General features: G+C 54.3%; 2 protein-coding genes and 1 pseudogene across 3 annotated transcripts in view; all 3 read right to left on the minus strand.

Annotated features, from left to right (window-relative positions):
* Positions 1–373, minus strand: part of LOC133263794 (rho GTPase-activating protein 39-like) — a 116,654-nt gene extending 116,281 nt beyond the window's left edge. For both annotated transcript variants that reach the window (XM_061443664.1, XM_061443663.1), the window contains exon 1: positions 293–373. In XM_061443664.1, the coding sequence (XP_061299648.1) occupies positions 293–303 (11 nt within the window). In that variant the 5' untranslated portion in view covers positions 304–373. The remainder of the gene's footprint in view (positions 1–292) is intronic.
* Positions 374–8,040: 7,667 nt separating this feature from the next.
* On the minus strand, positions 8,041–9,224 carry LOC133263812 (feather keratin 1-like; annotated as a pseudogene).
* A 1,708-nt stretch (positions 9,225–10,932) lies between these two features.
* LOC133263810 (feather keratin 1-like) lies at positions 10,933–11,247 on the minus strand. The gene has a single exon (XM_061443680.1). It carries the CDS (start codon positions 11,245–11,247, stop codon positions 10,933–10,935), a length of 315 nt encoding a protein of 104 aa, XP_061299664.1.
* Between the last annotated feature and the right edge of the window lie 4,689 nt (positions 11,248–15,936).

A 15,936-nucleotide genomic window follows, 5' to 3' on the forward strand; every position in this document is an offset into this window, starting at 1 on the left:
TATAAACGCAGAAACAACACCCCCATGCCCCCAAACCACCACAGACACCCCCAAAGTGGGAGCGGTTATGGGGCAAACACCCCTTAGAGCCCTTCCAAGGGGGGGGCACCCCAATAACATCTATGGGGGGGGGGGGCAAATAAGACACACACCCCCCCCCCCCCCCCCCAAGGGTGCTGGAAAGGGGGTGGAAGCCGCTTATAATGGGGGGGCTCAGCCCCGCAGTCCCCCTTAGGGGGCCTCAATGAGTTCACCCCCCCCCCCATTGCCCCCCCGCGGTGCCGGTCCTCACCTCTCCGCCATGTTCCCGGCGGTCCTACCGCAGGGCAGCGGCGGCGCTGGCGGCGGCTCCGCTCCCGGTTCGGCCTCCCATGGTCCGTGCCCTACAACCACCGCCCCCCCCACACCCCCTAACGAGGGCAAAACGAACCCGAACCCGAACCCGAACCCGAACCCGAACCGGACCGGACCCCCCCCCACCCCCCCCAACACCGACTAAGGCCGCCACCGGCGCGCCCGCGCGCGCCGCGTCCCCGCCGTCACCAGCGACAACGGCCAATGGGGAGCGGCGCGAGGGGCGTGGCGCGGCGGGGTGGGACACGCCCCGCCGGCTGTTGAGGCCACGCCCACTTGCCCCCCTCCCAAAAGGAGGTGGGGGCGCGGGGGAGGGGGGGAGGCGCAGGGGATGATGGGAGTTGTAGTTCGGAGGCAGAGCGGAGGGGTGCGGGCGCGCATGCGCGGTGGGTGCACGCGCGGCGGGGGGGTGTGTGCCGGCGGTGCACGCGCGCGTGCAAGGGCACGTGACGGAGGGCGGCGCGCACGTGTGTGGGCACGTGTGTGTGTGTGCGCGCACACGCGAGAGCCGGGCGCGCGCGCGCGCGACGGGGGCGTGCCGGCTGTGCACGCGCGCGTGCACGTGACGGAGGGCGGCGCACACGTGTAGAGGGCACGTGCGTGTGTGCGCGCGGACACGCGGGTGCACGTGCGCGTGCACGTGCCCCGACGTGCGCGCGGTGAGCGGTGGCCGTAGGTGTGCGCGTATGTGTGTCACGTGTGCGTGAACACACGTGTGCACAGGGTGCAGGCGCAACCATGTGACACGTGTCCATGCACAGCACACACGTTACTGCACGTACGTGTGCGCTCCAGTTACATGTGTAAACATGGTGAACGTTCATGTGCAGGCGGGTTACACTTGTAAACGCGGTGCACATACTTCTGCATGCCCTTTACACGTGTGAACACGGTGCACATGCTTCTGCATGCCCTTTACACATGTGAACACGGTGCACATACATGTTAGTGCTGGTTACACATGTAAACACAGCACACGTGGTGCACATACACACCTCGCACACACATGCATACACTTAACACATACATGCGCACTGTGTGCATATCTACTGTGCACTCACTCGCACATGCATGTGCACACAAGTAAAGACGTGTGTGCAGATGCAACTGCATGTAAAGCACATACGTGTACACAGCGCACACATGTGTGTGCATGCAAATGCTCCAGCCCGGCATGCAGCCATGCATACACACGTGTGCTTGCAGCACGCTGCACATGGAGCCAGTTTGCTCACAGGGTCTGTGTGTGGACATGTGTGCACGTTGGGCATATGCGTGTGCATGTGTCGCACATACATGAACACATGCATGTCCACAGAGTGCGAACACGTGTGGTACATGTGTACACACTGCACACACATGTGCACCCGATGCACAGGGTGCCCTGGAGCTTTATGCACTTGCATGCAGCACACACTTGTGTGCAGCACACTGCACACAGGGCTGGCTCACGTGGACATGCGTGTGCAGTGGACATACGTGTGCGCGTATGTGTGTCACGTGTGCGTGAACACACGTGTGCACAGGGTGCAGGCGCATCCATGTGACACACGTCCATGTACACGCGACACGCTCGAGTCTGCTCCCTGCGCGTGCAGGTGCTTGTGCAGAGCACACACGTTACTGCACGTACGTGTGCACGCCAGTTACATGTGTAAACATGGTGAACATTCATGTGCAGGCGGGTTACACTTGTAAACACGGTGCACATACTTCTGCATGCCCTCTACATGTGTAAACACGGTGCACATACATGTTAGTGCTGGTTACACATGTAAACACAGCACACATGGTGCGCTTACGCACCTCACACACACATGCACACTTAACACATGCATGCACCCTGTGTGCATATCCACTGTGCACTCACTCGCACATGTATGTGCACACAAGTAAAGACATGTGAGTGCACATGCAACTGCATGTAAAGCACATATGTGTACACATTGCACACATGTGTGTGCGCACAAATGCTCCAGCCCGGCATGCAGCCATGTGCACACACGTGTGCTTGCAGCACGCTGCACATGGAGCCAGTTTGCTCACATGGTCTGTGTGTGGACATGTGTGCACATTGGGCATATGCGTGTGCGTGTGTTGCATGCGCATGAACACACACGTGTGCACAGAGTGCAAACACATGTGTGGTACCACATGTGTGTACATGCTGCACACACACACGTGCACCCGATGCAAAGGGTGCCCTGGAACTTTGTACCCCTGAGCACAGCACACGCTTTGGTGCACATACATGTGCTCACACATGGTGTACATGTGCACACAAGCACTCATGCTTTTGCACAGTGTGCAAACGCATGTGGTACATGTGCATGTACTCGCTGCATACACACGTGTGCACCCAGTGCAAGCAGTGCCCTGGAGCACTGCACATAGGACACACTTCAGCACACATACATGTTCACACCAGCCACCTATGTAAACATGGTGCATATTCATGTGCGTGCCCGTTACACATGTAAACGCGGCTCACACACACATACGCACTCGAGTTCCATGTGCGAACACTGCACACATGTTGCACATATACTCCTTGCACACCCATGCATGCGTTGTGCAGTACAGAGCCTGCACACACGCTGGCACATACATGCACACCGTGTGCGTGTCTACTGTGCACTCACATGCACATGTATGTGCAGAGACAGCACACGTGCGTGTTACCTACACAAACCAGGTGGACACATACGCACATATGTGTGTGCCCTTACTGACTACCTGAACACACATGAGGTGCACAGTGCCCATGTATGCCCACATGCACACATGTATGACTGTACAACCGGCTGCTCCAAGCCCCTGTGTCCAACCTGGCCTTGAGCACTGCCAGGGATGGGGCAGCCCCAGCTTCTCTGGGCACCCTGTGCCAGCGCCTCAGCACCCTCACAGGGAAGAGCTTCTGCCTAAGAGCTCATCTCAGTCTCCCCTCGGGCAGGTTAAAGCCGTTCCCCTCGGCCTGTCCCTACAGGCCCTTGTCCAAAGCCCCTCTCCAGGTTTCCTGCAGCCCCTTTAGGCACTGGAGCTGCTCTCAGGTCTCCCCTTCCCGCAGCAGAGGGGCAGGATCCCCTCCCTGAGCTGCTGCTCACGCTCTGGGGGTGCAGCCCAGCACATGAGGGGGTTCTGGGCTCAAGCACTCACTGAAGTTGGGTCATGGGGAGCTTCTCATAGACCATCACCCCATGTCCTTCTCCAGAGGGCTGCTCACCATCCTCCATCCATCCACCCATCCATCCTCCATCCATCCATCCATCCATCCATCCATCCATCCATCCATCCATCCATCCATCCATCCACCCATCCATCCACCCATCCATCCACCTACCCATCCATCCATCCACCTACCCATCCATCCATCCATCCACCCACCCATCCATCCACCCACCCATCCATCCATCCACCCACCCATTCATCCACCCATCCATCCACCCACCCATCCATCCATCCATCCACCCACCCATCCATCCATCCACCCACCCATTCATCCACCCACCCATCCATCCTTCATCCACCCATCCATCCATCCACCCACCCATCCACCCATCCATCCATCATCCATCCATCTATCCCCCAAGCTTGTCTTTGTGCCCGGGATTGTCCCAACCCATGTGCAGGACCTTGCACTCAGAGGTACAGGATGTTGGGCTTAGAGAAGATGAGGGCTGGGGTCCTGCTGACACCCCCGGCCCCATCCTCAGTGTTGCTACAGAGGGACATCATGGATGGTGCCGCAGCATCACTTGGGATGCTCACAGCAGTGGGTGCTGTGGGAGAGGCACCCACCCAGTCACTGATACTCACCAGGATGTTGAAGATACCCCTGCTCGTTGCATTGGGGTTGCACTAGATGACCTTTATGGGTGCTCTGCAACCCAAAACGTTCCCTGACTCAATGCAGGAGGCCTGGAGGCTACTGCCACATCCTCAGCTCCCCTCAAGATGAAGATCTGCCTGCAAACATCAGTTCCCCCAAGCTACATCCCCGAGCCCCGGGACTGGGTTTTGGCCTCTTCCTTGACCCTTCCAGGCCATGGCTTCCCTTCTCTTCTGGGACCCTTGAAGCATATTGCTCTGTCTTCTGCACCTGGTGATGAATGCAAGGTGCCAACATCTCCAGCCCATGAGCACTGAACACCCACTGTCTCTATTGCCATGGAAACCAAAACTAGGATGCTTTAATCTTTTTAAGCTAGATAAAGACTTGAAACAAACCCCTGACAATTAAGGAATGACAAAAGGAAATGGACCCTTCCGTAGCTGCAGCAACATCAACCCCTTGACAGCTCCATCCCAATTCCATTTATCCCCATCTCTGCGTGTGATGGGAGATGGAGGTTCCGGGATCAACCAGGGGCTGTAGGGACATGAAGGTGTGGGCATGCTCTTGAAGGCAAGCACATGGACAGCTTTCTCCACCTCTAACCTGGCCAACAGGATGGTTGCTTGCTGCTGAGGAGAATTCAGGAGCATCTTCATGGTGCTCACATCTACCCTATCAGCTAAATGCAGCCCAGTGAGGTCAGTTCATGTCTGTGTGTCCTTGTACCCAGCTCCTGGCTTTATCCTCAAAGGTTTTACCTCTTCTGGACCCAGATTGCTCATCACAGAATCATGGAATGGGTTGGGTTGGAAGGCACCTTAAAGCTCGTCCAGCTCCAACCCCTGCCATGGGCAGGGACACCTTCCACTAGAGCAGGGTGCTCCAAGCCCCTGTGTCCAGCCTGGCCTTGAACACTGCCAGGGATGGGGCAGCCACCGCTTCTCTGGGCATTCCTCTTGCTTATCCCAATCCCAAACCAATGTGGGATGAGGGATATGGGCTGAGAAGGTCCCATGGTGTCCTGCCACAAGGAGAAACCGTGAGAGTGAACCACACATGAGTGTCCCAAGGACCTTGAAGCACAGAAGGAAGGTGACATGGACACCACAAGTGGTGGGGCAGTGCCTTCAGGATGCCTCAGTGAAGGGGGGAACATGGCAAAGCCCCACATGGCTGGTTCAAGAACAGCATGGATGCGGAATGGTGACGTGTGATAGGTGCAGGAACCATGTGCTGAAGGGTCCTTGGTACCCAGGGCAGATGTTTGGGGTCTTATTGCTCATTGGAGGGGGATTGGATCTGGTGGAAGGTCCCTTCCAACCCAAACCATTCCATGACTCTATTGTTGCTGTTATCAGCATTTCTAGCCCCATTTCGTCCTTGTGTCATTGTCCCCTCACTTTTTCACAGCTTAGATTTGGTGTTTCCTTCTCATTTATGATTTTAATTGGGTCTTTTCTCTTTCCCCTCTATTTTTTGCCATTTTTTGGTGGTTGATCTCCGGTTGATCTCCACGATTCACTTCAGCAGGGTTTTCCATCCAGTTTCCCACCTCGGTTTGGCTTTCTGCCCTTCTAGAAGTGTTCTGCAGGTTGGTTTCCTCATTGGCCTTTATTCCAGTGTAGTTTTATGTATTTACTTCAAGGTGGAGGACACATGGAAGGGGGGGATTGTACCTTCGGTGGGTTATTTCTCCTTCCCCAGCAGCTGCTTGCTGGGTCTGGTGATGGATTTATTGATTGCAGGTGGGTTTCGGGGTGGCTGTTGGTTAATCAGGACATTTACCCTGCTTCTTACCCCTCTGAGTCCCCTTCACTGCTATCCTGTGAGGTGTCTGGTTTGGTTTTCAGCAGCATTTCTACTCGTTCAGTCTCTTATTCACCCTCGACCCCTCCCTGAAGTCATTTTGGAGCCTTTTGGTGAAGATTATCTGCTTATTTTACCTGTACTCCAATTGATTTCAGAGTCCTGACAGACACCTCCTGGAAGCTTCCAGAGGCTTCTGAGGCAGCTGATGCCCATCAACCACCTCCTGATTCCTTGGTTGAGGTGAGGACTAACAGGGGTCATGGGGGGGGCTCAGACCCCATTTCTGTGCCCCCAGGTTGGGTGCTGGGGTGGCCAAGGCGTTGCTGCATCCCCCCTGATCACCTTCACGGCCTCCTCTGGACCTGTTCTAAGATGTCCACATCCGTTTCTGTCGAGGTCCCCTCTGGAGCAGGCTCGTGTCTGTCTCCTGCTGGGGCTCCCAGAGCTGAGCACGCTTCTCCTCTTTAACATCTTCATTAATGACCTGGGTGATTGGTGGCCTCTGCTGGCCTTAGCAGAAGGCGTCACCCAGCACAACCCCTTCTCTGCTAGGACATTCCACGGGGCACAATCAATCTCCTGCCATGCCCGGTGGCTCTGCCTGCACCCAAAGCAGACGGGTGGACACAGTGAATTGTGCTGTGGGGCTTTGGACCTCCTCCAGCGCTGGAAAGCTGCCTCTTTGGAGCTGAATGATGCAGAATGACCGCGGATGCAGGTTGTTCCAGTTCAATATCCTCATCAACGACCCGGATGATGGGGCAGAACGTGCCCACCGCATGCTTGCTGATGTTGGCAAGCAGGGAGGAGTAGCTGCCATCCAGAAGGACCTCACCAGGCATTTCTTCCTGCTTCACTGAGACTATTGCTTGTTAGGGCTGGAGAAAAGCCTTGGTTAGGATTGTGCTGGCAGGAGCAGATTGCACCAGAGGCATTGCCAGATGAGTGTTACTGCTCCCGAGCCTTTGTCTGGGCAAGCGAAGGTCTTGCATCATGAGGTCCAACAAGGCCAAGTGCAAGGTTCTGCGTGTGGATTCGTGCAATCCCAAAGAGGCTGCAGGAAGAGTGGATTGAGAGCATCACTGCAGGGAAGGACTTGGGGAATAGGTGGAAGAGGCTATCAGCAGCCTGGTGGAGTTGAAGGTGTCCCAGTGCCGTGGCAGTGGAGTTGGACTGGATGATCTTAAAGGTGCCTTTGAACTCCACCAATGCCGTGATTCTGTGGTTCTGTAATCTCCTGTCCTTAAGTTGGCTTGTGAAAGGATTTCATGTTTGCTTTGCTCTCTCCATTTAGGAGGGGGAGTGACAGCGTGGTGTGGTGAGCAGCGCGGATCCAGGCAATGTTACCCAGCACATAGGAGGAGCTTCCATCATGGTTAGAAGTGCATTCGAATGTCCAAGCAGTTACTAGAGTAGGTGAAGGGCTTGTGGATAGGCTGGAAGCCCACGGGGTGCCACTGTGTGGTGTGGCTGGTGCTGCACTTCCAAAGAGAGGTCTGGAGGTGCTCTTTCAACCCACCCCATGGTCTGCTGAGTGCTGGCTTTGTGCTGGGTGAGGTTGGATGATGACTGGGATAAGAAAGGAGGAGGAGGTGTCTCTGGCTGGGATGCAGAAGTTTATTAAGGAAAAACAAAGGTAAAGGTTCAGGAGCACCAAGTGGAACCAGTTTGAGGTGTAAATCAGGGCACCATGATCCTTTTTTATGTGATAGATGTTACAAGAGGCCTGAGGTCTTCACTGCTGTGAGTGGCACAGACCGGTGGTGGGCTGCTGCTAGTGGGAAGGTGTTTGCAGCAGAGGGTGGATGACACGAGGGAAGAAGCAATGCAGAGAAGGAAGAGGGAGAAGAGGAGGAGGTCCAAGGGCCACCTAATGGGGCAGTATGGGCTGACACCTTGCCCTGCTTCCTCTCTTGGTTCCTTGAGAGGAAGCGACATGGATGGAGAGCCCATGTGCCAACATTATCATGGATGTGCATCCACAACCCATGTCGTTGCTTCCATGGTGTGGGTGGTTGGTGCCATGGTGGTGTCAATGGCCCTTAGCAGATGTATCCCCTTCCTCTGCCGTAGCAGCCCAGGCCTCCGAAGCCGTAGCCAAGGCCGTAGCCGAAGCCCCCAGAGGAGACGGGCACTCCCTGGGCGCTGAGGACGTTGCCCACGGCAGCGGATGAGGAGGATCCGACGGCGGTGCTCTGGGGGAAGGAGCTGAGGATGGGTCCTGGCAGGGTGACCAGCACGGTGGAAGGCTGGATGACGACGCGGGAGTCCTCGCACTGCCTGACACAGGGCTCGTTGCAGCTGTTGGCCAGCGGGGTGGGTCCGCAGGGGCGGCAGAGGTCGTAGCAGGCCATGTCTGTGGTGTGGAGGGGCCCTAGCAGGGGAGAGGAGAGGAGAGAATGGAAGAGAGGGTGTGGGGAGAGAGGAGGGCGTGGGGGTGTGAGGGGCGGTGGTGCAGGAGGGCGAGGCAGTGGGGAGGCTGGTGTGGGGCTGTGGTGCTGGGGAGGCGTGAGGGGTGCTGAGGCTGGGGCAGAGCGTGCTGGAAGAGCCGGGGCTGGGGGGCAGGAGCAGAGGGCAAGGGGCTTGAGGCTCACCTTGTTGAGCGCGCAGGAGAAGGCGTCAGCAGAGGCGAGTGAGGGACAGAGGCTCTGGGCCGGCTTTTATGCTGGTCCCCGAGGGGCGGGACAGCCCTTGCACATGGCAGCATTTGTCAGCAAGCAGCTGGTGCGTGCCACAGCCTGGCAAGTCATGAGCTGGGGCGTGTTCTCCTTCCCACAGTGCTCCCTTGGCATGTCCTCCTGGTGAGGACGTGTCTATTCGGCCCTGGCGGCATCCTTGAAGTGCAACTAATAAGGGCTGAATACTTGGTTTTGATGGTGCATTTCAGGACAGCTGGCAGTTCATGTGACCAAAACACTGAAGAGATGGGTTTCTGTGAGTGAGGTCATCTCTTAGCACTTTTGTGGTGTGGTTTGTGGGTGCCTTGTGAAGAGGGGACCCCATGTCCTCACAACCCTGTCATCCTTTTCTGGGCTTTGGAGCTGTGCTGGCTGCGAGGAGCTTCCCTTTCTTTTGTGTTCAGTCTCTCCTCACCTTGTTGGCGGGCCACCAAGCCTGCCTTTGGGCCTTTCCCATTGGGTGAGTTCTGTGGGTGTCCTGGTGCCCTTCTGCCTGTGAGGTTGTCACTGTCTGTAGTGGGTTTACGTGGCAATGTTTTGGTAGCCATTGGGCTGCTGTGTTGGTTCTGTGTGAAGATGCCAGAAGCTTTTTCCAAATCCAATAGAGACTGTGGGAAAGACACGGATAATTTCGTGGAGGGCTGTTTCCTGTGGAAGAGGCCCCATGATGGAGAAGGGCAAGGGTGTGAGGGGGAATAAGAGCAGAGACAGCGTGGTGTGAACTGACGACAATTCCCATTGCATCTCTCTGTGCTATTTTGCACAAGGGAGTAAGTAATTTAGAAGGGAAGATGAACCCTGAAGAAGGGAGAGGTTGGGGGAAGGTGTTTTAATAATTGTTTTTATTTCTCTTAATTCTACTTTGACTTTTGATAAATTGATTTCACTGAGTCAAGTCTGTTTTGTTTCTACTGGGACGTGGTGAGTGATCTCCATATCCTTGTGTCTACTTAGGATATTCTTCCCCTACCCGGTTCAGGAAGAGGAGTTATAGAGCCGCTCACTGAGCACTTGTTGCCCAGCCAAGGTCAAACCACCTCAGAGCCCCATCTTCACAGGAGAACTGGGTTACAGGCTTGTTCTTCCTCCTTGTTCCGAGTGCCCCATACAGGGCTCCATTGAGCCTATGTAAGGAGGATTGTGACTTCACCCTGGGGGCTTTCTGTGTGACCTGAGAACAGAGGGATCTTGGCTTCGGGTCCCCTGCAGATTTGTTCCAGAAACAGAGCAGCAGGGAGGATGATCCGTCCAGAGACCCCCTGCACTGTTGGGCCTGCAGTGACGAGGGGCTGGTGGCCACATAAGCACCTCACCGAGGCATCATTTGTGGACCCCATAGCAAGGTGAGACCATGGCCGGGGCACTCTGACATGGCTGGAATGGGGAAAAGGCAGCCAGAAAGTCAGTGTAACAGGAAAACACACCTGACTCAGAAGAGGATCCCAGAGAATGAGAGTGGAGACCAGTGCACACTGCATGGGATACCATTGGTCCTCGCAGCAGTCAGTGTCAGGGCCATGAGTTCCTTTGTGGTTGGCCCTGGGACCCTATCCAAATGTTCTCATGAAGCTGGGGTGACTCCATAAGAGTCGTGCACAGGGGAGCAATGTCATGTTCAGTGCTTTCTTTGAGACAGTAATGGGCTTGTGTCATGTTCTGGAAGGATTCCATGGGTCGGTTTGCTTGTGGTGGCATATTTCATAGGAAAATCTTTGTGGCCCTTGTTCACTCACCCCAATGGCCTGTTGAACCCTGGCTTTGTGCTGCATGAAGCTGGAAGAGCCATGGTAAAAGGAGAAGAGGCGTCAAGGACTTGAATGCAGAAGAACTTTATTGTGACGAGAGTGAAAATGTAAAATCATAAGGTGGTAGAGAGCGGGTCTAAGGTGCAAGTAGGACGACCATCCACTGAGGTTTCCTGTTTAGAGTGGATTTTGACAGAGCACTGTGGTCTTGCTGCCATGAATTGGGAGGACCCCAATAAAGGTCCCCTGAATCTTTCTTAGCTTGTGAGACGCTGTTTGTGGCTCACAGTACTGGACATAGCAGATGGTTGACGCACAGAAGGAAGTGAGATGAGGAGGTCCATGGGGCATGTTACCAGGCAACACAGGCTGTGCTTAATTTCTTGGTACCTAGAGAGTAGAACCTGTGGACAGCAGATAGATGTGTCAGGAGCAGTGTGGATGTGCATCCTCAGTCCTTTGCGTTGCTTCCAAGGCGTTGTTGCTGTTGTCAGGGTGTTGTCAATGGTCCTTAGCAGATGTTGCAGCCTCTTCCTGTGCCGTAGCAGCCCAGGCCTCCGAAGCCGTAGCCAAGGCCGTAGCCGAAGCCCCCAGAGGAGACGGGCACTCCCTGGGCGCTGAGGACGTTGCCCACGGCAGCGGATGAGGAGGATCCGACGGCGGTGCTCTGGGGGAAGGAGCTGAGGATGGGTCCTGGCAGGGTGACCAGCACGGCGGGAGGCTGGATGACGACGCGGGAGTCCTCGCACTGCCTGACACAGGGCTCGTTGCAGCTGTTGGCCAGCGGGGTGGGTCCGCAGGGGCGGCAGAGGTCGTAGCAGGCCATGTCTGTGGTGTGGAGGGGCCCTGGCAGAGGAGAGAATGGAAGAGAGGGTGTGGGGAGAGCGGAGGCCGTGGGGGTGCGAGGGGCAGTGGTGCAGGAGGGCGAGGCAGTGGGGAGGCTGGTGTGGGGCTGTGGTGCTGGGGAGGCGTGAGGGGTGCTGAGGCTGGGGCAGAGCGTTCTGGAATAGCCAGGGCAGGGGGGCGGGAGCAGAGGGCAAGGGGCTTGAGGCTCACCTTGTTGAGCGTGCAGGAGAAGGCGTCAGCAGAGGCGAGTGAGGGACAGAGGCTCTGGGCCGGCTTTTATGCTGGTCCTGCAATGCCTGAGGGGGCTGAGACAGTCTTTGTGCATGACAGCATGTTTGTGCAAGCAGCTGGTGCATGTCAAATACGTGCAAGCAATTAGTTGTGGTTGTGTTTTCCTTCCTGCAATTCTGCAATTTCGTGTCATTCTGTTTAGAACGTGTCTACTTGGCCTTGAAGGCAGCTTTCAGGTAGAAGTATTTGAGGCCATAGTCTTGGTGTTGGTGGGCATGTTATGGCATTTGGCATGGCATGCAAGCAAAGCTTTGGTGAGGTGGGATGTCATCAGTGAGGTCATCCCGTGGCACTCATGTGGTATGGTTTGGAGATGCGTTGTGAAGAGGAACCCCCGTATCCTCGCTGCTCTGTCATGCTGGTGTGGGCTTTGGAGCTGTGCTGGCCATCAGGGGCTGCCCCTTCCTTCGCATTCAGTCCCTCCACACCTTGCTATCAGGTCGCTAAGCCTGTCTTTAGACCTGTCCTCCCCTGTTGGTTGAGCTCTGTGCGTGTCTTGGTGCCCCTCTTGCTTGTGAGGTTGTAGGTGGTAGAAAGGATGGTGCCTCTACAGGGCTTCTGCCTTCTTGGTGCCCTTCCTGTGTGTTGTTTTGCAAGCAGTCATAAGAGGTTTGCTCTTGATAGCTGGCTGTGGTCCTGGTGGGCCTGGTTGAAGCTGGTGAGCCCTGTGATGGGGGGAGTCCTTCCAAGTACCCCGAATTGTTGTGTTTACCCTCTGTAACTCTCTACTTAAGCACCCAGGCTCCTATAGTGGGTGCAGTTCACTAGGTGGTGCGGGCTCAGGGAAGCCACTACACCCCCACTGGCTATGTTCTCCCTCAGTTCCAAGCTGCCCATCCCCATGTTGAGTGGACCACTGGGTCCTTGGGGCTGAGCCCACGGTTGAGCCTGACCTCATTCCTAGGGAAGGTGACAGAAGAAACCTTCCTGGAAAGCACTGCCATGCCCAGCAAGGTCAGGGTGACGGGCTGTGGTTTTAGGTGTGGATTTTGGGAATGGAAATTGTCCTTGACCAACCTCTGTGTCTTCCCTGTTGTTGCCAACAACAGGGTGTTGGCCAAGTTTAGAGCAGTGTCTATTGTTGAGCTGTACTTGAAGGAAGGCTCTGTCACTGTCTCCCATTACGTGCTCCTAGAGTGTTGGAGTCGCGGGAGACAAGCCTCATGCTCTCATGGTCAGCAAGTCTCGTTTATTTAGCAAGATACAACCCCTTTTATAGCCTGCAGTGTTAGATACATTTCCTGCTAGGATACAGCAAAATCATTGGTCAGCCCGTGCTGACGCAGGGGCCTCCCAAGCAACCGTGACCGCCTCCTGCTTCAACATGCCTCGACATGTCCCGGCTTGTCCCAGCTTGCCCAAGCATTACCGTTGCGCTATCTCAGCAAGATACCGTGGCGCCATCTCAGCAAGATACCGTGGCGCCATCTCAGCAAGATACCGTGGCGCCACCTTCAGCAAGATGTACATCCTGTTTCTTGAGCAACTCAGGGTGAACATTAACCACAAGATTAGCCATTCTGTTGTTAAGCTCTCTACACTTCCCCCGTTTTCTTTAGTAGCAAGCATAGCCATATTATGATTAAAGGTATTCGATATCATTTTTTGCAAACACTGCATAATACATGGTAAAAGCAAGATTGCAAACAAGATTATAGCCAACACCAAAACAATTTTTTCTATCAAAGTAATTAACCAGGGAGATAATCCAAAGGACGCTAACCAGTTTGTGAAAGGATCACTTGTCTCTTGTAATTTTCGCATTTGTCTTTCAATAGCGCCAATTGCTTATGAATGGAATTAGAGTGATCAGAGAGACTCATACAACACATTCCATCAAACTCTTCACATCCATGTCCCTGTTCCAACAACAAAAGGTTCTGCAGTGTTGCATGTCTTACACAGTCAACATTAAAACAAATCAGGAATTGCCTTCGATGTCACCTGCTTTATAACACTACCATTGTATTAAAATTTTTCTAGCTTTTGCCTTAGCATTTTCTAGCGGCTACTGCAAATTTCCATATTCTGACATCTCTTTTACAAGTGACAAATCTATACAATACAAGGTGCAGTTTCTTATTAGCAACTAGCTAGTAAATACAGGTGGTTTTATACACAAAATCACAACCTCTAATAATAGCTACTTTACAAGCACACATATTCAGGATGTTACTTTTCAGTTGCCCCCAAGTGATGTTTTGCAGTTATTTGTTCTTTCTCTTCCTCTATCTCATTCTGCTTGGGGTAATCACGGTCAGCTCCTGTAGCTGAGGCATCAGGTTTATCCATTTGTCTGTCCAGCTCATGGCAAGGCTTGACAAACTTTGCAGGCAGTCACCATGGACCTGTAGGCAGGAGGACACAAATATACCGCCTCCCCCAGGTTATCAGTTCTTCAGAAGTAGACAGGTTAAAGTTAAATGTAACATCATTACTCTCTCTCTTCCCCCCTCTTTTTTTTTTTTTTTTTTAGGTCCCTGCAAAAGCCATCATTACCATCATTACTCCCACTACAGTCCCACGTACAGAACAAGGACCCTGTGGAGACTAACAGCAAACCAGCTCCGAGAAGCATCACTGCAGTGCGAGGTGGCAGGCTCAAACTTAGCGGGCGTCCCCGCAGAGGCTCTGCCTCACCCACATCGTATGAGGCTTGGGCTTTTATACTGACCAAAATGCACACTCATTCCAACACAGGTGGCCAGCCTGTGCTGGAAGAAGTGGCCAGCAGTATCTACAGAGGTCTCCAAGGGTTGACAGAAACCTGGACATACTTATATTTACCAACTTCTAGTACATGAGTATCACAGAGAAACTGTATGGGCTCTCCCTGTCAATTGCAAGAAAAAATCATAACATATAGAGCTTCCCACTCTTTAGCCCCCCGCTGTGTAGTAAACATAGGATATGCAAAGATGCCCATTGCAGAAAATTCCCCAGTAATGATCACATATCTGGTTACCCATTGTTACAACTGAGCGTCTCCGGGGCCAGTAAGTCTGAGCAGACCCACCCGGGAGACAGAGTCAGGGTCTGGAAGCAGAGGATATAAATCTGGCTCGGATTCAGGGGATTCGGGGGCTGATCCTGCGCCGAACTCGGGGTCTCCGTTGCTCGCAGCTGTGTCTTTCTTATCAGGTGTATCTCGTTCGGTATGTGGCCATCTGCAGACCTGGCTCCTCTGTGACTGAGTTAAATTTTTTTTTTTTTTTTTTTTTTTCACTATAGGGCATAGTGGATTGGAGAGGCTCGCGGTTCCTTTAAATCTCCCGCTAGCGCATGATCTCTATTTTCTACTGCGTGCTTCACAGTGGCGCCGCCATCGATCCGGCGCTGAGGCACCGTCCTCTTTCTTTCGGATTCCTCGACATTTATCATGCGTATCCCTTCTAATACACTTTCTCTGTCCTTTTCAAAGTCCCTACTTTCGGAACTGGGGTGGTGGGAGAGCAGGGGGTTACACCTCCTCCGTGGCACCTTCTGATGGAGGGGGGAGAAAAGGAAAGGGGGGGTGGGGGGGGTGGGGTGGGAAACCCTGTGCTCCTGCGAGCTGCGGGGGGGGAACGAGTTGTAATCTTCCCCCGGTTTCAACCGACCGGGGACGTCTGTTCCTAGTTTCTCCATTGCTACCGCGGCAGTTTTCTTTTCCGCCTTGTCTCTTTTTATACAGTTCATTACTTCCCTCCGTGGTTTACCGAGTTTCTTTGCCTTTTTATAATCATTAAGCACTGAGTCAAATAACTCATCACCAAACTTTCGCCACTCACTCTCCTCAAATATTGTATTAGGATCTGCAAAATATCTTAGTCTTCCCTAGCCACTAGACCTGCTAGCTGCTTTAGAGTCTCAGGCTCAATTCCCCGCTTTTATAAAAAGCGCTGTAAAAAGTTCAGGGCTCAGTTCCCCGCTTTTATAAGAAGCACTGTAATAAGTCCAGGGCTACCTCTCGGTCCATTTTCATGGCCAGCCTTTTCCGGATCGTCTTCTTCTGGGTCGTCCTGTAACCTCGGTCTCCGGATCGGCCTCCCGACGCAGCAGTGTCTGGTTCGCCCCAGCGGCGGATTCTTTCGGCTAGTCGAAGCACCCGGGTCCGTCACGCCACCGCAGCAGCATTGCCCGCGCTTCCCGGCCGCTGCCGCCGGCGCCGCTCACTCGCCGTTCCGGGTCCCCGTCGACCGGGGCCCTGTATCCGGGTCCCCGTCGACCGGGTCCCTGTATCCGGGTCCCCGTCGACCGGGTCCCTGTATCCGGGTCCCCGCTAGTCGGGGCCCTGTATTCCGGGTCCCCGCTAGTCGAGTCCCTGTAAAAAGATCATACGCCGCTTGCCTGTCCATATTTACCGGATCTGTTGCACCCTCCAGGCGTCGGCAGCGCG

The sequence above is a fragment of the Pezoporus flaviventris genome, unplaced genomic scaffold (assembly GCF_033815535.1).
Source record: "Pezoporus flaviventris isolate CSIRO_AGI_PZ_B2104156 unplaced genomic scaffold, CSIRO_AGI_Pfla_v1 ptg000468l, whole genome shotgun sequence".
Classification (NCBI taxonomy): Eukaryota; Metazoa; Chordata; class Aves; order Psittaciformes; family Psittacidae; genus Pezoporus; species Pezoporus flaviventris.

Bases quoted from the DNA above. Each gene is read 5' to 3' on its own strand.
- LOC133263810 (XM_061443680.1), bottom strand. From the start codon at position 11,247: ATGGCCTGCTACGACCTCTGCCGCCCCTGCGGACCCACCCCGCTGGCC.